The following is a 21,909-nucleotide window of genomic DNA, read 5'->3' as shown; positions in this document are numbered from 1 at the left end:
CTCTCTCCTGTTTCCCCTCCCCTCCTCTCTTTTTAGACAATTACAGTAGTAGAGTTTTCCCCAGAAAAAATATTTTTCTAATATTTAAGCTATACTAATATTGATGATAGATAATTCAGAATTATTCTGTGACAATAGTCAGCTTTATATGGATTACACCAAATAAAGCTTTTTGTTTGCCCTGCGTTAATTTTTTTTTTTTTTACTAAACTTGGGAACTGAAGGGCTGTATTATGAAACTGGTCCACCAGGGTAATTAAAATTAAGATATATTTTAGCAAAGTCAAGGAACTGAAAGGAAATAGGAGGTGAACATGAAAGCAAGACTCAGGTTGATGCCCTGAAGGTGTTGAATTTAAATTCCCAATATCTTAAGGCAAAATATTCTGAAATCCAACACATTTGGAGAGTACGCAGGTAGTGAAGGCTGATTTCATTGCTGTATCGCTGTGGAAAAAAAAGTGTACTCTAGTGCAAGTTGAAGTTTGAACAGATAAATGTTTTACGATGGATTAGAAGATGATTCCGCTAAAGATTCCACTTACCAGGGTTATTTAATTTCAGATTCTCAGAGCATCAGAGGAGGCAGTGGGTACTGGATGATAATGGCTCTTTTTGTCATTTCACTTGTGGTTATAGGAGCCATAGTCCTTTACAAATTCAAAAGGTAAGTGATCATATACTGTATATCTACAGTCTGAAGACTATTATTTATTTTTTCTATTATTTCACTATTATTTATTATTTGTCAGATTCATTTTATTTACCCAAAAGGAAAATAACCATGAATTTCCAACTATCCTTTCCCAAAAGAAAGAATAAAAAAAATACATAGATTTGTAGTTAAAAATGTTTTTTTACTGCTTTTCGCAGCTTTCCTGCCCTGTCAACTCCAACTGAAACAAATCTTGGATATTTCCATCTCTCCATAAATGTGTGCATGCGACAGACTTCTCTCTATGTGTCTATTTATATATGTATAATTGTCTTGGTCTGGTATGGGATACCCAGGACAAAAAATAATAATTGCTAGTGATTAAATGCAGTTTGCTTGCCAATAGTTTTGGGAGTGGTTTTGCTTTGCCTTTGGTGCTTGTATTTTAAGGTACTCTTTCTATAAAATTAATTGATCCATAATTGATTAATATGCTAACTATTCTCTTGCACTCAAAATTAGGTAAGTATATATATACTGCTCACAAAAATAAAGGGAACACATCCTATAGGATGTCTCATAGGATGTGTTCCCTTTATTTTTGTGAGCAGTATATATATATACATTTCCATACATACCTATTCCTTCCAGCAAAAACAGAAAATAACAGATGGGAATTGGATGAAATAACTGTATTTTCTGATATGTTTATAATTTTTTTTAATTCAGGTCCATCTTCCTTTTGGGTAAATATAGTGTGAGGGCATGGTCAGATGATAAGAATATTTAAATCTATTCTACATGAATAGAATGTTTTCATTGAATTCATTTAATTTTTATAGCAACAAGTCCTTTATCTTCAAGCATCCTATGTCCGTCCTTAATGAGCAATAGTCCATTGGACTCCAGTTCAATATAGTAAAGTGTTTTGAAGCTAAACATATACTTTATTAAATTTAACAATTCTTAAAACGTTTCCTTTCCCATTTGGTGACTTACATTGTTCAAAGATTACTATGGGAATGCATGAATGTGGCAGCAGTTACCTCTGTTATCTCTAGTGAACTTGTTTTCTACTAGCGATTTGCTGTATTCAATTATGGTGTAAGGTTGTGGACATCATGTCTATGGAGATTCTCAATCATCCAGGTCATTGTTGTCCCAAAGGTGCTTTTCCAAAAGGCAACTGGACTTTCTTGGTTCTTTTCTTTGAAAACATTTCACTTCACATCCAAGAAGCTTCTTTAGTTTTAACTGACTGGTAGGGAATGGAAAGATTTATATTCTTTGCAGTCATCTGGTCATTAGTATTCGGAGGGTCGTTCATTAGCTGTCAGTTAGTTCCAGGTTGGATGTTGCTTTAACGAGCTTCCACCCATTGCTTCTTGTATTTTTTATGAAAAAATACAAAAGTTATTACTGCATTTTTTAAAAACACAAAACATTATTTTATTTATAATTTAAATAAAATTATAAAATATAGCAAAAAGAATAAAAATTCTTGCATTTTTATGAAAAAAACTCTATTGGAAAAGATAGCTTGTTTTTTAGTATAGGTAACTATGGAATCCAGAGGAATTGTGAACTCTTGTTGAACCTGCCCCAAAGATGCTGTATTGTGTGCTCGAAAACTCTTAAGTTCCTGTGTAATAAGGTAAATGCAGAGAATTGAGCAACACATAAAAATTCCAAGATAATTATCTGAGTCTTGATGCCATAGATTTGGTTGGGATATTTGCATAAACATCAGAAAGTATTTCATAGTAGCTCAGTGAAGTCTAAATGAACACATAGGCAATCATACTTGCAATGGATGGTTCCACCTATGGGTCACTCTTGGTAGATCAAGGCAATGCATTATAACAACTGCCGGCATGCGGGCTGGTTGCATCATACGGAGGCCGCGCCCACCCCAGCTCCAGCAATGTAAAAAAAGTTGCGATACGTCGTGACACATCACGTGACGTGGCGAGTTCGACACCCGTGCATTACAATATTAAAAAACTATCTTATGTTCTTAAGGAAATTACCAGGGAGAAATGTCTATGCTCAGATGCAAAATGAAAAAGAACAAGAGATGACCAGCCCTGTAAACCACAGAGAGGATACCCAAAATACTCAGGGGGAGGAATTCATTGATGACGATCTTGATTGTCAAACACTGGGAAATGCAAGAGGTAAATATAATTTCTTTATGAAAATAGTGTATGAATCTAGTTGGTATTTAAGATGATCCCATACCAAATAATAATACTGACTCCATCTTATTTCAGCTTCCACAAAATCTTTTCCAGTCATGTCAGACCACTGACAATATGTTTAAGATCCAGGTGCTTCCTGAAAAAAAAACAGAGAGAAAATGCTAATGATTATGATGAGTACTGTAAAGCACGCTGCCACGTGTGACCGTTATTGGAGATTTTTTAGAAAAATGTATCTATCCTGAAGTAATTTACAGGACTAAAAGAATATTCAAGACTGAATTCAAATTTGTTGGTGTTAAATGTTTTAAATATATACATTAACTCATTGAAGCAGGCATATTAAAAAAATCTTCTGACAGCATAATAAATGGGGTGTGTGTGTGAAAGGAGAATCCCTTACTATTGGATGTACTGGTTGGATTGCTAGGCAGTATAATTCAGCAGCATCTCTGGGGCACACAGGTTCCCCGTTCTGTTTTAAATGACAGGGCAATTCTCCTTATATTCCCAGCGCCTCTCATAAAGTGGCCTAACTGCTTCATAAAAGTTAGATACTTTTATGTAAGGTGCTACCATGGACATGGATCAATACCGTGATCTTGGTTCCTGAAAATTAAATTGAACAGTATTGACAAAAGATGCCTGAAATCACATAAAATACTAACCTCTCACAACATTTGAGAGTGAGACCGCACAAATTCTGCATTTTTTCCTCTTCTTTTTTGTTTTTAAGGTCATCTGTCCAGTGCCTGAAAAGGTTGCTGATGCCTGGCCAATTACATCCTATGGTTTTAGTAGTTTGGTATGGGATTATTTTACCACAGATGAGTTTGAAGCAGAGAGTTGGATGGAAGCAATGGAAGGAGAGGCATAGCATGAAAAACAAACCTATCCTATTGGTTTACAATTTATCTGTAGGGATGTCTCCAAAAGTGAAGATGGCAGGCTCACTGATGTAAGTGAAGGCCCAACTCTTGTGCATAGGAGTTGAAGCAGTAGCTGTTGCCACCTTGACCTTTTGGGTGCTCCACCCCTCTTGCTGCTTGTCTAACCTGGTTCACTGATAGGATGCAGCTGGATTGTAGCTAAGATATTCAGTTGGATTCTGATAACTTTTTCATGCTGAGAAGCAGGAGTGGGTAGAAGGGAGAGGAAAGAAGGATAATAGTGTAATACTGGTAGGTAAGAGAATGTAAAATGGCTTTTTGCATCTCCAAATTTTGGGTATCACCAACTAAAGATTGAGGAGAAATGTTATAACATCCCAGGAATCCTAGAATAAGTTTTTGGAAATAAAATAGAATAACTACAGTGTAAAAATATTGTAGCCATATGAAGAAGTTACGTTACATGAAGTAGTCATGGAGCAGCAGCAACTCATCGCTGGATCAGTGATGTACTTTTTGATTTTTAATAATAGATATTTTTAACAAAATATTGAAGAAAATTGCTGAAGTTAGTAAGCGATACCAAAAATGCTTGGGTCTGGAATGTATTGAAAAGGATGAAATAATTTCCTAATTGCCTTGGATTCTCAATTTCCTGTTTTGCTCAGGGTAAAAATAATTTTGAAGAGAGATTCATTATGTTTGTATTGCCAGATGAATCACATTTTTTTTTGATAAAAGAGTCATTCCAGAATATTTTTCCCTCTCTTCATTTCTATCATCTCTTCATATTGCTAACTGGAACCTATTACAAGTTTGATGTGCATTCTCTAACCAAACCTACTAATATGCTTTTGCACTGATTCCTGTGATATGCTCTGATTCAGTTTAGGGACAGTCAAGCATAAATGGAACAACCCAAATGTTCCATAGTGGATGATAAAGTGCCACTATACCTGACTGCATTTCAGATTAGAGCCAGGAAAACATGGGTTCAAATTCTCACTCATTACTATAAAACTCAAGGGCTGATTTGGATTACTCTTAGCCCAGCACAACCTTGCCTTTCCCTATGCAGGGCACTTTATAAATGTCTGGATTGTAACTTCCAGAAGTGTCAGCAATGGCCATACTGCTTGGAAAGTTCTGGAAATTAGTCCAGAGTTTAGAAGAGGATCATGATTGAGGGAGTCGGATATTGTGAGGGTAGAATGCATGCAAATGAACTTTTTATTTTAGGATTTTTTAGCAAGGGAGAATTATTCTCTACCTCTTCTTACTAGAATTTTAAATATTTGTGAGACAGTCATTTAAATTTGAAAGGCCTTTTTGTCATCCCCGTTTCACTGAAGTTATTGTAAGTTATTTTCTGTTCATAATATAATGAAGCAAATTGAATTTTCTGTTTTCATATTTTTGAAAAAATTTATATGGCATATTCCTCAGCTCACCCATCCATTTCTGTTGTTTTTGTATATTTTATGTTGCCTACTTTATCGCCATCCCCACCTTGGGACTCCTCCTCCACACCATTACCTTGCAGTGACTCCTTCTGGGAGAGGTGGAAACTTGAACAGCTACAGAGTTCCCTTATTGCTGATGGCAGTCAGTGTCCAGTCCCAGGTCAGTGTATGTTGAAGGAAGCCCGTGGGGCCGTCCTCCTTTCTCACCTAACTCTGCTTGAATCTGAAGGTTGTCTTTTGGCTCAGAGTTGTAGGAATTCATGAGGATTCGACAATGGCCAACATTTTCAGCATTACACCTCAGATCTGCTGCACCATTTCCATACCCTTCCACTGTGGTAGAATTGTTCCTGGAATAAAAGGGGGGTTATTTTCAATGCCCTATAATTTGCTAATCTTGGTGCTTTGTTTGTTTGTTCCGTAGGCAATCTCTCAGTCATGGTTCTGAGCATTAGTTCCAGGGAAATGCACAGTTACCTGGTTAGCTGATACAACTCAACCTATATTCAAGAATCTTCTACTGTGGGTCCCTCCTTTCCTCTCTGAAGAATTCACTGCTAGTGGGAAGGAGACTGTCTCGAAGATACAACAGCCATGTGTTACTTGGAAAACACAATAATACCCTTTGTGTTCATGGCTGCTGACCTCAGACTAAGATAGCAGATCTGTAGCCCTAGGCATGTTTGCAACCACTTTGTCTGTCTCTGGGTCCCTTGGCTTATTTATGTCCACGTAATCAAACTCATTTCAGACTTTGTTCACTATGGTGACATCAGGCTGCCATTCTTAAGGCATGAAGGTTAGTTTTAAAATAGTTGAAACAGAAATGGGTGAATATTTGGGATTTTTTTCCTAGTAAATCAGCAGCTTGGATCAGATATGGCACATTTCCGAAGGGATGCATTGAAGAGACAGGGTGATCATTCACTGGCATAGCTCTTCAGGCCCACTGGAGATCTAGATAACATCTTCCTTCTATTTCAGAATATAAAAACTGATGCTGATGTTGGAAAACGAGTAGAAGCTTTTTGTAATATATCACCAAAAGAAGCTTTCAGCTACATTTTGCTCCCAGGTCAGGTTCGTCCTAGTCTGACACCCCCATCTTTCGGTCAGAATGTTCCACTCGACTTCCTGTCAGTTTGCAACCCACACCATTAAACAGCTTGGGCTGCCTTATCTTTTCTTTAGTTTCCAGAACAGCAAGTGTAATTACTTTTTAAAATTTCAGTAGCTTTTTTGTATCTTTTTACACTTTCTATTTTTATAGCTATAAAAGCATTCTTGTCTCAGGATAATGCTGTCAAAGCAGCCTATTTCAAATTTGCTATTTTATTCTTTTTTTTCCCTATTTCTACTTTGGGGCTGAACAAACTAAAAATATCACTGCCTTGGATGTGTTTGACAATCTGGTGAATCAAATTTGATTAATTCCATTTAAATAATTGCACTTTTTCAATTTCATCCTAAATATCATGCTTCATTTTTCAAACTGGAGCTAAGTGAAGTCTTACTTCTATAGGCAGGAAATAATTTCTATTGTTATTTAGAAGAACTGCGAGTTTAATTGTGAATATGCTTGTTTCACCCCAGTAACTTTCTGGAGCAAAAAGTGCAGTTAGACTGGTGGTACTTGTCAAAGTAGACACATATAGAAAACTAGCCACAAAGTAGTCTAGAAATAATACACACATAAGTGCACATTTAGAAAGAGTTTCCGAATATCAATGAACGATCCTTAACAAATCGCTTGTGCTGCACTTATTGTGTATGTATTACATGACTGGGTCTCCAAGGTGCCAATGAATTCTTTCCACCGAAGGCACATTCCATTTTGTGTTGATGTATTTCATTCTCATGTGTGCACAAAAGCAACTACTGCAGTACTGTGTCAAGCACAATGCATTCAGGAACTGATCATTCCAGCAGATATAAGGCTGCTGGAAATGAATGGCAACATTTATTTGCCACCTGCTCAGGATCTCTCTGTCTGTCTATGCAGCAGAGCTCCTAGTGGCCTGCACATTTTCTTATAAAAGAGCAACAACTCCCCACTGCCTTACCTGTACAGAGAATAATTGCAGTTGAAAAAACATGGAAGTCTAAATGTTTAAAAACAAAAAAAAAGGGGGGGGGGTCTTCATAAAATATTTTTATTCTTGGTATTAAGGGACAGAACTCTTCATTTTACTATTTATGGTATTTCTGGTACTGAAAATTTAAAAAAAAACCACAATTTTTGTGATGAAAAATTACTGGTCCACTATAATTTGGAAACACGTTTAAAAAGTAACCCTAGCAATGCAGCAGGATGGGCAGATCGCAAATCTAGACTCCATGTTTTTACAAATCTATGAATGATCAGCAGTAAAAAGTGTACATGTACTGATCACAGCATAAGCATCTGATTTTGTTATTTTCCTAAAGTGAAAACTTTGTTTCTAACTCTGCTCTTCCGCAACTGGAGATGGAGTTAAATGAAGGGTGATGTTTGTTTGAGATGTTATTTTACTTCATTGCTGTTCAGCAAACTTAGAATATCCCAAAATTCACACTTTCTGTTTCCTTGTGTAAGATAATGTCTGTTTTAAGGTGGGGGCACTATACTGCAGTACAGTACTGTATATTATTTGTGGTTACTGTAGATAGAGCTACAACTTCTTACTAGCTTTACTAAGGGAGAAGCTCCATCTACACAGATTACTGTTTTCTTATTGCCAATTCTTACTGAAACGGGTGTTATTCACGTCAGTATCTTCTGGACCCTACTATATGTATTTTACTCCTACCATCTAGGCTCATTCAAAGGTCCCTCGGTTTAATGTTTCTCTAGCGGTTTCCCCCCCCTCCTTCTCCCAATAAAGAGATTTTTGTTTCTGCAAATGAAAAGAGCAGGTTGGGATCTAGCCACTGCAAAGAAATTTCAGTCCAGATCTTTTGATACAACATTGCTTTGCTCTGTAAAATGCAAGGGCAGTGTTTTTAAGGCAGACTGCTTTCATTTTTCTTTGAAAAGCTGCTGGTATGTGGTTTACAACTGTGGTTAAGCCAACAAACAAATATTGGTAATTGCATCTCCTGAGAATGAATAGAAGCAATACTTGTCATAGGAATTTTTATAAAATAAAAAGACTGGATTCTTTAATATTTTCTAGCCTTAGATGCAGGTATCTCTTATATTGGCAGAATAGTTCTTGAGAGAAATGTTTGTTGCATCATTTGTAAGAAAATCACTTTGTACAGCATTTGTATAATTGAAATAGAATGATACAAAAGAAGTAGATTTGGTTGTAAGAGTCGGATATTTTTGTGACACTGACAATAGTGAGTCAAAACTGGACTTTTCTTCAGAAGCAATAAATTTCACCAAATGCCAGCATTTTAAAATGTGGAGAAACAAAAGACTGGAATGAAGAGAAACTTTATTTTTCCTGCTGGCTGTTTTCTCATGTGGTTCTTCCCCTGTCTAGATATCCAGGTATATATTTCTTCCTGCCAAGAATGCTTTCCATTAAAGCTTTCCACTGATATACAAATCATAAGTTTATTTTATCGGTCACACTTCAATATATAACATCTAGTTTACCCTTTATTAAGAGTCAATATAGATCTACAAATAGCAAATTGCATACTTGTTACCCCGGAACAAATTTTTTTCATTTGTTCCCAAGTCTGCAGAAGGATTACATCACTGATGTCACATAATGAATATACACCACATCACACTGTACTGGATGGACAGACAGATAGACATTACATTTCCAGAGATAGTATATTTTTATCCACCTGTGCAACAGAAAGAGTTTATAGACAGATTAAAGTAAATGGAATATCAGGGCGATCTGGCCGTCACATCTCACCCCATTGATCATCAGGGTTGATTTGGCTGATCTGGCTGACTAGGCAGGTGTCCCCTTCCTCCCTCACTGCTCCATGTTCATCCCTCCCAATGCTACATATTTGGTGGAACAGGATGACCATCCCAGATAGGAGTGATGATGAAAGTAAATGCCAGACCATATGTTAAACTCCAAATTTCCTTTGGTGATGGGTGATAAAAGACTCTTGGAGGAGAAAGACTTAAATGTGCCTCGTTGCAGTAAATGGGGAGGGTTTAGGTCAGGGGTAGGCAAACTTGGCTCTTTTATGACTTGTGGACTTCAATACCCAGAAATCCTAAATCAGCCATGCTGACTCAGGAATTCTGGAAGTTGAAGTCCACAAGTCATAAAAGAACCAAGGTTGCATACCGCTGGTTTAGGTAAATTAAGCTTATGACAGGGAATTGACTAGATAGGATCCAGATTCCCATAGGAGACTTGCCTTCCTTCTCTTTCTGTGGTTTTCAGCTGTTCAATAGGACAGTGATATTTCTGACAATGAAGCATTGCCTTCCTTAGCAGCCTCCTTAAACAAGTTGAAGGCCATCTAGGCCACAAGGAAACCTGGAGTCTCTTCTGGGTGCGTGTTGGACAATATTTATGGGCCAGAAGACTTTGAAATTTCAGAAGGCCACCCAAAAATTAGATGAAAATTACACTGATGAAGTTCACTCTTTTGTTGTTGTTGATTTTTAATGGTAAGATCTTGGAGTGATGTTGGGGGCTAATAATGCACACCTCTTGAATAAAATGAAGACTCTTGCACCTATTTTTTTTCAGTTTGCTAGGATCAAATGTGGGCATTGCACCCTCTAACCAATCATTTTGTTCTTGGTGATACTATGGTTTTAGGAAGGCCTTCTAGGGAGAAAATTCCCCACAAGAGTTTTCATAAATAAAACAATCTGATAAATTCAGGTTTAGTTGTAGCTTAAATGGATTAATATGTCATTTTGGAAATGAGATGGATAGACTTAAATGGATAACATTTTTAATGAAAAAATGTGTTTTGAATGGAAGGTAGGAATTGAACATTAATTGGTTAAAAACTAGGGATAAAAGGACAAAGAGCAGATAATTTAAGAAGACTGGTAAAGTTCCCATGAATGGGCTTTTAAGAGCCATTGATTATAGTAGGAGATGTAAGTATATACTTCAATTTTATGAGGAGATATTAATGCCACTTAAAACCACTTCAGCCAGATTATTCTTTATATTAAACGTAAGCCTGTGATTACACAATAGGTTAAATGGGGTATATGCAGCAAGAGTTGACTGAAGACTCCAGTTCATTAGTGCTGCAAGTTTAAAGCTATATGTAAACAAGGTGGATTTACATGCTTTCATCAGAAGAATATTATAAACAACACAATGTACACAGATACAATAATATACAGATAAGTACTATAATATTCCATATAACTAAAACCCAAATTAACATACAGTGTGTCTTTTCTTGTCTGGTAAAATCTGAATTATATCACGGAAGAGGCTTTGTAGCCCAAACCCCTGGTCAAGCAGATTGGTTTGTAGTTTCCCAAGTCCATATTTTTTCTCTTTATGGAACCACATCAGCTCTTTTTTCAGTCTTCCAGTACCGGTAGTTCCCCAGTGCTCCAGACTCTTTGAAAGATTTTGTTCGGTGGTTCTGAGATCGTGTCTGTCAACTCCTTCAGAAATCTGGGGTGTAATCCATCTGGTCCTGACAATTTGAACTCATGTTTTCTTACCACTTTCTTGCTTATTTTATCTTGCATTCATGTCTTCTTCAGTACTGCTTTTGATAAGTTGGACTACAGTATTTTTTCCTTTTGCGTTTTCTCCCAGCTACCTGGCACCTCCTTGCCACTTCTCCCATTAGTGGACCAAATGTTTTCTTGACTTTTTTCTTGTTTTTTACATGTTGAAATCAACTTTTAAAATTATTTTTGGCAAGTTTTAATTCATTCTGAGGCTTAGCTTTCCTGACTTCATCCTTACAGATTCATGCTATATGCTGATATTCTGTTTTAATTATGCGTCCCTCTTTCCATTTCTTATACTTGCCCTTTTTGTCTCTCAGTTTATTAGACTGAACTTTTATAATCTCATTTTTCAGAGTTTCCTAGGCATCTTAAGTTGTTCTCCCCTTTACGATTTCCATCCAAGAAAGTCTTCCTAAAGTCTCTCTAAGTTTGTTGGTTATGACTTTTTGGTATCCACCCACACAGCTGCAGATGCCCCTGGCCCTATCCTGCTATGGGGAAACAATTTGACATGAGTGGCATTCATAGAATATTAATGCTTTTTTGGGGGGGCAGATGATTTTCAGGAACATTTCCTTTTGCAGTACTTCCCAATTGCAGAAGCCTAAGAGAAGAGCCAAGTGGAGGTTTAGGATTTCAGGGCAGCCAAGGCCTACACAGTCCTGCCTCTTTCATCACTAAAATTCTCCTTTGTTCTATGGTGCAGTTATAACATCAATATCCATTTGTCTCTGTTGTAGATTCTGTCTGTTAATCATCTAGAAACAAGCATGTAAGAAAGTCCTTGGTAGGTCTCTGGTAAACCTCAGGTTTTTCCAAAATCTTTGAAAATTGAGCAATCTAATACAATGGGTGTGGATAAGTGGGGACTTAAGTATCTTGTTGTGCAATTTTATTCGATTATTTTCTGTGGGACTGAGGCACACCTATTTTGCAGAGGATTGTTTGTACTGTGTATGCATATTTTGGGCATTGGCAATCCTTAGGAATGAGATGGGTGTATTTTTATGTTTTGTTTTGTTAAGATTTACTCCCATGAGCCTTGGGAAACTATGCAGGATAAATTATCTTTGTGAGATGAGCCAGATAGTGGTTTCCAAAAGTTAAATATACAAAAATATTGTAATGGGAATGGTCAGGCACCATTCCATTTTGCTGGTCTTCATTGGTGCTCTGGAAGGACTTTGCTGTGGTTCTGTTTCTTGAAACAACAATTCTTACGGGTTATCCTTGACTCCCAGTGGGAAAATTTCCAGTGAAAACTTAGGTGATGTTCTGATTTTGCTTTTGACACTTGTAGGTCCTGCCACTATTAGTGCTATTTTTGTTCTGTTCTGCTTATAAGCCTTCCTTTTTGGTTCAAAGTTTTGAGGCCTAGATTCTATCGGTCTGCAGGAATTGAAATTCCTTATTTTGGGAATGCTTTTCCATGCTTTTTGAATGTGGAACTTGAGAAATTTTCAGTTGAGCTTTAAAATAAACAAGCTCAAATATACAGGTAGTCTTCAACTTACGAATGTAATAAAGCCTGACAATTACATTTGTAACCAGAGGAATTTGTTAATGACCTGAGCATTCGATTAGCTAATGCTTTGGGTAAATCAGGGAGGGATCACATTCAATTAATGTGATCCCTCCCTGATTTACCCAAAGGCTTCACTAATCAAATGCTCAGGTCATTAAGTGCTCAAGTCGTTAATTGCACATGAGGTATCTCAGGGTGAGGAAGACCAGGGGGGGGGGCCTAGTGCTTCCGACCTTCCAAGACCTCCCCCAACCCACTGAAATATTTCATGCTCCCCCCCATCCTGCCCCACTGGGTGTCCACAGGGACTTGGCCTGTGGAGACTCACTTACCTTTTGAAGATCTCAGTGATCAAGTGAGCTGCGTCCTCTCCAGCCTCTCTGCTGCGATTTCTTTGCCTGCATCCCTGCAGGCTCTGGTCATCTTTGCAAAAAGCTTTTGGCATGAAATATGGAGGCTGGGAGACGTGTGCCCGCCGTTCTTGGCAGCAAAAGCCTTGAGGAAAGCCAGCCGAAGCCTGCAGGGGTGAGAGATTGTGTCCCTGCATGCTTCGCTTGTCTTTGCAAAAAGCTTTTGCCACCAAGAATGGAGGCTGGGAGTGGTGCGAATGCAGGCTTCGGCAAGGAAATGGCAAACGGTCCCTCCATTTGCAGAGAAGTGCCTGCGGAGATCTGACGGGGTGGGAGGAGGAATAGGCAGAGCAAATTTGCAGTGCCTCTGCGGTCGTTCATAAGGGTAAGCGATTGCCGTGGTGCTGCAACATTCATAATCTCGGGACTCTGTCATAAGTACTTGGGGGAATGGTGTCATAACTTTGGTCGCTAAGTGAACTGTCGTAACTCGAGGATTACCTGTATAGAGACTCTGAACTCAAACATTGATTTCCTTTTTTCACCTGAAAATAAGGATGCAGAGCAAATGCTCTCAAACTGCTCCTTGTAACTTGTTCAATTAGTGCATTCTGCTCTAGAGGACATGGAAACAAACAAAGTACATTGTAGTAGACTAGTCTCAGACTTTTGAAAGAAGGCTGTCCATTTCTTCTTTGTTTTTTAAGGTGCATTCCTCCCTTAAGTGATGGAATTGAAGGATGAAGGTATGGCAACAGCCCTTTGATTTCCTTTGCCTTTATAAACATTGTGCTCTCCTGGAGCCTGGAAATTAATAAAGAGCTAGATAGGCAAGAGTTAACTGAAGGTAGATAGGTGCCTAGAAGCCCTATACCAGGGGTAGGCAACCTTGGCTCTTTTATGACTCGTGGACTTCAACTCCCAGAATTCCTGAGCCAGCATGGAGTTGAAGTCCATGAGTCATAAAAGAGCCAAGGTTGCCTACCCCTGCCCTATACTATAGTTGACTGAGGGGATATTGCACGCATGGGGCTTAATTCTCTTTGAAAGAGCAGGCAAATAGCTTAGGAGTTTTATTTTATTCAGCTTTATCACTTCAGGTATTGTTGACCTCCAAGTTCACCAGCTGCAAATGTTGATGAACAAAAGTCATCCAGCAACATTGGTCCCTGCTTGGATAATCTTCCAGTGTGTTATTGAAACACAGAGCGAGGTGCTGTTCAGTTTTGCTGAGCTGCATTTCCCAACATAGCCAATGGTGATGAATGCTGGAAGTTGTCCTTAACTTCTGGAAATATACAGGTGCCCCACCCTCACTGTATCGTGTTGTGTGTGCTGCAGTTAGCCTTGAAGAGGAGCCAGAAGTTTCAGCTAGAACAGAATGGACCTGTAGGACTGTCAAGAAGTCCAGCCAAATTGAATCACGTTTGATCAGTCTGGAGGGAGCTGTGCTGGATGTTTCATGACTCCACGCCCAGTTCAAGGTCTGATTTTAAAACTGCCTTAAAAATAACACAAAAGGCCATTTTAGACCCAAATGACTGAAGGAAAACACATTTTTCTGTACCAGACAGTTTGTATCCAAAATCTATCAAGGAGTGACAATGGTTGATCTCACCTAAAAAGTACCTTTAGAGATTTCTGCCATTTCATCTCTGCAAGTGTCTATCCAAAGTTGTTGGGTTTTTTGTCCAAGGTCATTCAGCATAGTTTGAATTTAAATTTCCTGCAGGCTGACAGTTTGATGTATCTTAAGTTACACTAAGTGATCATTTGCAAGAAATATTTGTAATATACACAGTCCTTGTTATATGGTAGGGATCTCAAATGTGAATTGTTGAAGCATTTTCATGCATTGATACAAAGTCCCCAGTGAGTCATAAATGAAGAAAATGAAGAGTATTATAAGATGCTATTTAACGGCAATGAATTTAATGACAACTTTACTGCAAAACTGAGTTATGTGCAAACCACAGCTAAAAGCTAGTTTGTGATTTAGCTGGCAGCCTTTTTTTTATTAATGAAAATACCAGTGTGATATTGATCTGTGATTTTTTTTTCAAATTCTTTCCTAAAATTAAATAGTCTAGAAAACCATCTCACTAAGAGCTGGTAAAACCGTGTCTTTCTCCCACCTCCTTGCTGAGAAGTTCCCTTTGGTCTGTTTTTTCATTTGCTTTCTTTTGTCTCTCCCTGCTCTGCCTGAGACATTTTTAGCAGAAAACTCTTCCAGTTTTTCCCCCCCACTCATGCGGGGTTCTTGGTGCTGAGTTTGGTTGTTTCCTTGCAGACATTTCATTACCTGAACTAGGTAACATCATCAGTACATCTGCAAGAAAACCAAGCTCAAAGAGCAGCAAGGACCCCCTCATTCCAACCCTGAACTACAAATATTCTGGTTACACGTCTGCCTCATAAAGAGATCCTCACAGCAGACTAAGCAGTCCTGGCCTTCCACCTCTGCCGTTTCCTCCTTTTCTCAGCCAGCCCCAACCTGCCAGCTTGGCTGCCCAAGCCAAGTCTCTCCTCAGCTGCTTCTGCAGAGGAACAGGGTCCAGCGACCCACAAGGGCACATGGGGATTCCAGCAGGTAGTGCAGCTTAGCATGTTGACTTCTACTGCTCGACTGACAAGGCACTACTCCTGCCAGGAGATAGACTGGGTTAGGCTGATGAGGCTATGTCTTGCAGCCCATTCCTCTTCTACAGGTTTCCATGGTCCAGCTTACCTAACTTTGTGGTATTTAGAGCTTCCACAGTCTTGTTGCAGGCAGCAGAAAGTAACTTGGAGCATGTAGCTCAAGAATTGCAAGTCTGAGTTGTTACGTGGCCTTCCTGTTCAGTTACTCTCTGTCCTGTTTTGACCCTGCTTTGGACAATTTGCCTTTACCTCAAGAGATTTGCATTAGACATGTGCTGGGCTTAAACTTGCCCAGCCTTTTATGACTGCCCCAAGGATCTGAATGTTATCCCATCCATCAAATGCAATAATGGCATTATCTTCTCAAAAATTCTCTTTTCTGCTGGCATGTCCTTTCGCTCTAGGGCTGTAGTATGTTTAGGCTCCATATAGTTTTGTTCCTTTTGTAGTTCCCTTTTACCTTCCGTTAAATAAATGTTGATTCTTCCTAAATAAGTGTAAATTTATTTTCTCCTTATTTTCTCAAAACGTATTAGTTGAATAGTTGAGAAATCCTACTGTACTTTTTTTTCAAGAGGTAGGAGTATTTATTTGGCCTTGAGATGCCCATATTTTTGAAAATGCAGTGATGTAATCTGATATGCACCCTCATTACTCGCCACTTTAGCCATGTTAAAAGTGTTCAGTGGAAATTTGTCACATAGAAGAACCAGATTGCACTTTACATAGTATTTGTGTTTGTTTATATGATGATTGCTGAAATGTGTATGCTTAGAAAGCAAACACTGAGCATGAGAGACCCTTGACCATCTTGGCCCCCTAGTGAATAAATACCACACAATCCTAAAAAGATGCACATCATGTTTTATTTCCCATAACAAACAGCTTCAGTAAAGGGAATCTGTCTAAAAGTGTTAATAGGCCCTAAAATATGCAAGTCTGGCTTAGATATTATTTATGACATGAATTGATAAACCACCTGATGAATTTCCTGCATTTGGTTGAACATGAAAGGAAAACAATCTTGACACTCATAAATTATGAAACTTTTACAGTTGATATAATAGTAATAATACTCATTTCTCTTTGCTTTCACTTCACCTAGTTTTGTGATAATACAGTACACTTTCCTATTACTATTTTAGATAAGATTATCCAAATCTTGTTTCTATACAAGGGAAAATAATTGTCAAAGAGGTGTAAGGTGGACGAGATTTAGGAGTCTGTATATTTTTGTATATATGTGACAGATAAAATGTCAAATTTGTAGTGATGTGATCACATTGAAAAGCAGAAGCAAATGTTGAAATATACCATCATGTTAACATTTAACTACAGTTCAACTGCACAATCTAGATAGCTGAATTAGGTCTTGCTACAGTTCTGATTGCAATTTATTTATAAGCTGTGGAATTCAGCTTAAGACTGTTCTGCTTTGAAATATGTAGCAGGTCAATTAGTGTGTCCAAAGGAACGCACTTGTTCCAAGAAACTGTATTGCATTTTCTTCATTAAAATGCTTTGACACTCTTGACACTTTGTGGGGATTTTTTTAAGACAAATTAGACAAGACGGAAGTTAAAGTTCCCTTTCAGTATACTTAACTGGCCATTTATAACCTCTTCCTCCACACAGTTAAGCCACTTCATCCTAGTTCTCAAGCTACTCTTTAAATATATGTGTCCATTTATATAAATATAAAATGTAATGGGGTGATGTCATCTATGGAGCACATCCCTCTAGCCAGGGCAGAAATTTATCTTGTTAACCATCTTAAATAACTTTGGCTTTGTCACATTACTTTTATCCTCTTGTTCCCAGCCCATGGTGGAGGCAGCTTAAAATGAGCCAAAACTGTTCCAGTTTTAAAATTTTGCAGTCTGCCTTCTCTTGTCCCTACTTTTGCTATGGACACTGTCTAGGATGCTGGTGAATGTGGCTGATGATGAGTGAAGTATTGTTTCTCAACTTTGGTAACTTTTAAGATGTGTGGACTTCAACTCCCAGAATTCCCCATCCAGCATGCATCTGAATTCTAGGGCTTGAAATTCACACATCTTAAAATTGTCATGGTCAAGAAACATTGCAGTAAAAGCTGTGATTTGCCCACCTCCTACCGACCAATTGAAGCTGAGGTTATCTTCTCTCACCATTCCTTTTTGTTTCAAGAGAACCTGGAAACCTCAATTAGCTCTGCAAGAACTGACCTGTCAACGTGTACAGGTGAAACGGGTGCAGTTCAGTGACCTCATGAATTTCCTTACCTGTGAAAACTGTTCCTATGCCTAGCAGCCCTGTGTTGTGAGGGGAGCAGGCAGGTTGGAAACCTTCAACAACAGACCAAAACTATTTTTTTAGACTCTGAATCTAAACTTTGCCTACTTGGGACTATAATAGTTTGTTTATTAAATGTATGTGATTGATGTGCCCACTAAGAGCAGAGACCCTATACTGGCTTTAAGTTAGCCAGTCCCACATCTTTCTCCCCCAGACATGGACAGAAAAGCATACTATTCAGGTTCAAAAAAGCCTCACCCATGTACCTGCCATGTGTAATAGCACTGTTACAGAGATCATACCAAATTATCACTGGAGAAAGGTACAATCCAGATGTAGCAGTGAAAGAAGAAAAAGAGGAAAAGGCATAATAAGTAGCCCAGCTAACATAAAACGTTTTTCTTAGCGCATCAAGTGCTAAGAAGTTGTGCAAAACACCAGAAAAAAGAATTCTGAAAAACAAATGCTGATTTTTCACAATTTTTCTTTATTAATAAGAAGTAAATGTTACACCAAAAAAGGTGCCTGTCATAGCATTTGGGGGACAGAAAGGTAAAAATAAATCATAGCTAATGAGGCCGAAGTTTCTTGTTGGCATTTTTTCTTTCATTTGGAATTTATTTATAAAGGTGTTTTCTCCAAAGTTAAACTGCAGGTTTAACTAATTCAGCATTTAACTTCTAACAGCTGAACTTTGAGAAACACAGGAAAAACATTAAGCAGTATAATAAAATACAGGAGACATAAAATAAATATAGAGAAGAGGCTTCCTCTTACTGATATGTTTCACCTGCTTGGGGAACTGAAATACGTTTTCATTTAAAAAATACAGTAGGAAATTACAGTTTTAATATATGAATATTTTGGATTAGACAATTCAGATTAATTGGTAGGTGCAGTAAGTAATATTAGAAGACTGATATAAAATTAGTATTAAAATGTCGCAAATATAGTTTTTTTAAAAAAACTGCTCATTCCCCAAATACATTGAAATTATATTCATATCCCAACCCTATGACATCAAATATGATTTCCTAACAAAAATTTAAACAATACCATTGCAACTTAAATCTGTAAAATGTCCCTGTACAGTAGTGTAGAAATACAATGTATATAAAACTTTTTAAAAGTTGCTGGGAGCACCGTTGCCAAGGCAGCCCGATGAATGACTTCATAAAGCTTTCCTATCTATGAACAAAAGCCTGCAAAAGGATAGTGAATTACATGACGGGAAAAGAGAATGGACCAGTGAAATATACTTTTTTGGTACACACCACACCTTTACCCCTAGAAGAGGCTATATTGCTCCTCTGGCCTCAAGATTAAATTGTTCTGTGCCAATTCTTCATTAAAGCATATTTCAAAGTGGCTTGTGTTAATTTCTTAGAACAACAAAGGGTAAACACACATAAAACTGAAACTGAACAAGCAATACAGCAAAGAAAGACAAACTAGATTGCAAATTTAATTCAATTTCAAAGGTCTTCTGGAAATGCTTAGGCAAGCAAGGACATTAAATATGATTCCAACAAATGAAAGTCAAGGTATCTTTAAAATGTATAAAACTGTTCTAGAATAAGGCCACTGGAGCAACATAACAGGCTCATCTCTCATGCGCAGACCTAGGGAATCCATTGTCTTCTGATGCTACTGAACTAAAAAAAACTAACAACAAGGCTAGCTAGAGTTGCTGGAAGCTGTAAGTCGGTAACATCTGGAGAGTCACAGGTTCCCCAGCCATTGCATGGCCAGTTGAAAAAAGGATGAAATGATAGCAACTACCATTCAAAATGCACCCTATGCTCAAAATAATGTTCAAAAAGATAAAATTGGACATATCTGATAAAATTATTCTAATTATTCTCTTTGTTATGCGGTATGTAATAGACACCATAAAAGAAATCACTTCCTTACTAAACATTTGTTGATTAGAACTAGATCTAGTTTCATAAATATGTACATCCATAAATTAAACATTTATTCAAACATATAAATAAATTAGTTTCAAATAATTTGCCTAAACAAAATAACTTTTGTTTAAAACTTCCTTTTCAGTAAAGATCAATGGGCTATTGAAGGTATTTCAGCAAACTGCATTTTGCAAAATATCCAAACAACTATTAGAAGCAGCAGCAGTGGAAAAATTGTATTATCAAGCATGTAAATTCAGGGCCTCAAAAATATACCCCATTTATGGAATGCTTATCCTCCATCTTTCTGACATAAACAAGAAGCTAGTGCTACAACCAATTGCATACAGAGTTCCTCCCTGCACGCTCAAATATAGGCTGTTTTCTATGCCAATTCCTTTCCAAATACAGTGAAGCTCTCAATTTTCCACAAAACGGAAACAAGGATTCACTGGAAATTACCCTAGGCTGCTCAGAAGATTCAAAATAACTAGTAAGCAGGGCTACAGTTTGGATGGATTTTTCGGTCAGATACAGAGCATATAAGGCCCACATACATTTTTGGAAATAAAGCTGGGCACATACCATTTAAAATTAAATGTATCTTTATAAATTAAATTTTCAAGGAAATATACATTAAATTTTCAAGGAAATATACATGATGTATGAGCACACTAAGCCTACTGACACTGCATTGTGGATCCCATGTTGATCTCATTCTCTGTCTGAGCAAACAGTTTTGAGATAACTGACATGCATGAAATCAATTGTCCCTACAACTGTGTAAAATTGTTTACCTTTGATTATGCCCAGAACTGGACTCTCAACCATCAGTTGCTAATTCATCTTCCTGCCACAGCCTTTCTTGTAGAAAATGAAAATCTATCATCAAGATGTGTAATATTTTTACATTTTACATTATGGACACTAGAACAATTTATGGATGTGTGTAATACCTGGAACTTAAATGCAGACATTAATCCTTAATAAGTCACCAGTCACCAAAGGCAAGATGAATCTTTTTAGATATAGCGGTTATCACCCAAGGGCCTTTTAATAAGCCTTTTTCCTAAATTCAGGCAGATGAATTTCATGGCAGCCCAGTATTTGTTTATTAACTATATGCTGTTTTCCCAGACAATTTTCTCAAAACAGCTTGGGTGCCTTTGAGTCATTTTTTGATTCCTGGTGATTGCCTGTACTAGTCTCTGCAGTGTCCTCGGCAAGGTTTTTCAGAAGTGGTTTGCTCACTGCTTCCTTCTTAATGCTGAGAGTGCGACTGACCCAAGGTCAGTCATTGGAGAGTGACTGGCCCAAGGCTCTATGCCTAAGGCAAAATAAAATTCACAGTCTCCCAGTTCATAGTCTGATGTCTTAACCACTACACCAAAGTAGCTCTCCACAATTAAATTATAATAAATTAAAAAATAATCATCTAAAGAATAACTGTATTTATACAAGGAAGGCCTGAATGCATTTGTAGGTCTTCAGCAAAGGTTTAATAAACCTAATATCTAGGCAGAGGATTCTAGAGAACAAGTATCTCAGAATAATAAAAAAGCAACTTATTAAAGACCGAGCAAGATCATTCCAAGGTTAAAAAAAAACCTACCTCCAACCTGAAGCTGGACATGGCTAGCTGAAAATCTTTAGTTCTACTATGACCTACATTTTGTGGACATGAAGAATGCAGGCAATACAAAGAATAAATGCTATATCCAAATGCATAGCTGGGGATCAAACTATAAAAAGGGATTGATGCCCAAAGCATTTGTCCTTCTCCAAGCAGTTCTCTCCCACCACAATTCTTTCTTTCTGGCTTTCTAGTTAGCAAAAGGCTAGGTGCTTTAAAAATAAATGCATTTTAGACTTAGACTTTGTCTCTTCAAGTTGTCACTTGTGTTATAAAGTGAGTGGTACAGGTGCATAAAGAAATAAGTCACTAGTTTAGAGTGCCTTGGTCTCTGTTCTCATAAGTAATGCTACTTGGAGATCCTGCCACTTTTAAAGTACCTACTCTAACTCAAACATAATAGAAATGGTTGGCGAAGCAGGGGGCACAGAGCCAACTCTGGCTATTCTGTCATTTACTCAGAGCTTTCTATCAGCAGCAGCTTCTTGTAAGGACTTTCTACTTCAGGGGTGTCAAACTGCCGGCCCACAGGCCGGTTTCATCATACTGAAGCCACACCCACCCCATTGCCGACAATGCAAAAAGAGTCGTGATACGTTGCGACACGTCACGTGACATGGTGAGTTTGACACCTGTGTTCTACTTCAATATGACAGGGAGGGGAACAAAGGAGAAAACACTTGAGCCTCTCCAGCCATGATTTTTGTCACAGCTCTTGGGTAAGAAACAGAACTGTAAA

At 37.8% G+C, this 21,909-nt stretch overlaps 1 protein-coding gene across 1 annotated transcript in view; it reads left to right on the top strand.

The window, feature by feature from the left end:
• Positions 1 to 5,657, top strand: part of SORCS2 (sortilin related VPS10 domain containing receptor 2) — a 104,166-nt gene extending 98,509 nt beyond the window's left edge. The window contains exons 25-28 of the mRNA XM_029283447.1: positions 565 to 667; positions 2,678 to 2,832; positions 5,290 to 5,369; positions 5,634 to 5,657. Coding sequence (XP_029139280.1) covers positions 565 to 667; positions 2,678 to 2,832; positions 5,290 to 5,369; positions 5,634 to 5,657 — 362 coding nt within the window. The remainder of the gene's footprint in view (positions 1 to 564; positions 668 to 2,677; positions 2,833 to 5,289; positions 5,370 to 5,633) is intronic.
• The last annotated feature ends 16,252 nt before the right edge of the window (positions 5,658 to 21,909 follow it).

The sequence above is a fragment of the Protobothrops mucrosquamatus genome, unplaced genomic scaffold (genome assembly GCF_001527695.2).
Source record: "Protobothrops mucrosquamatus isolate PMUCROS unplaced genomic scaffold, P.Mucros_1.0 scaffold94, whole genome shotgun sequence".
NCBI lineage: Eukaryota > Metazoa > Chordata > Lepidosauria > Squamata > Viperidae > Protobothrops > Protobothrops mucrosquamatus.
This window is presented reverse-complemented; position numbering and strand designations above follow the sequence as displayed.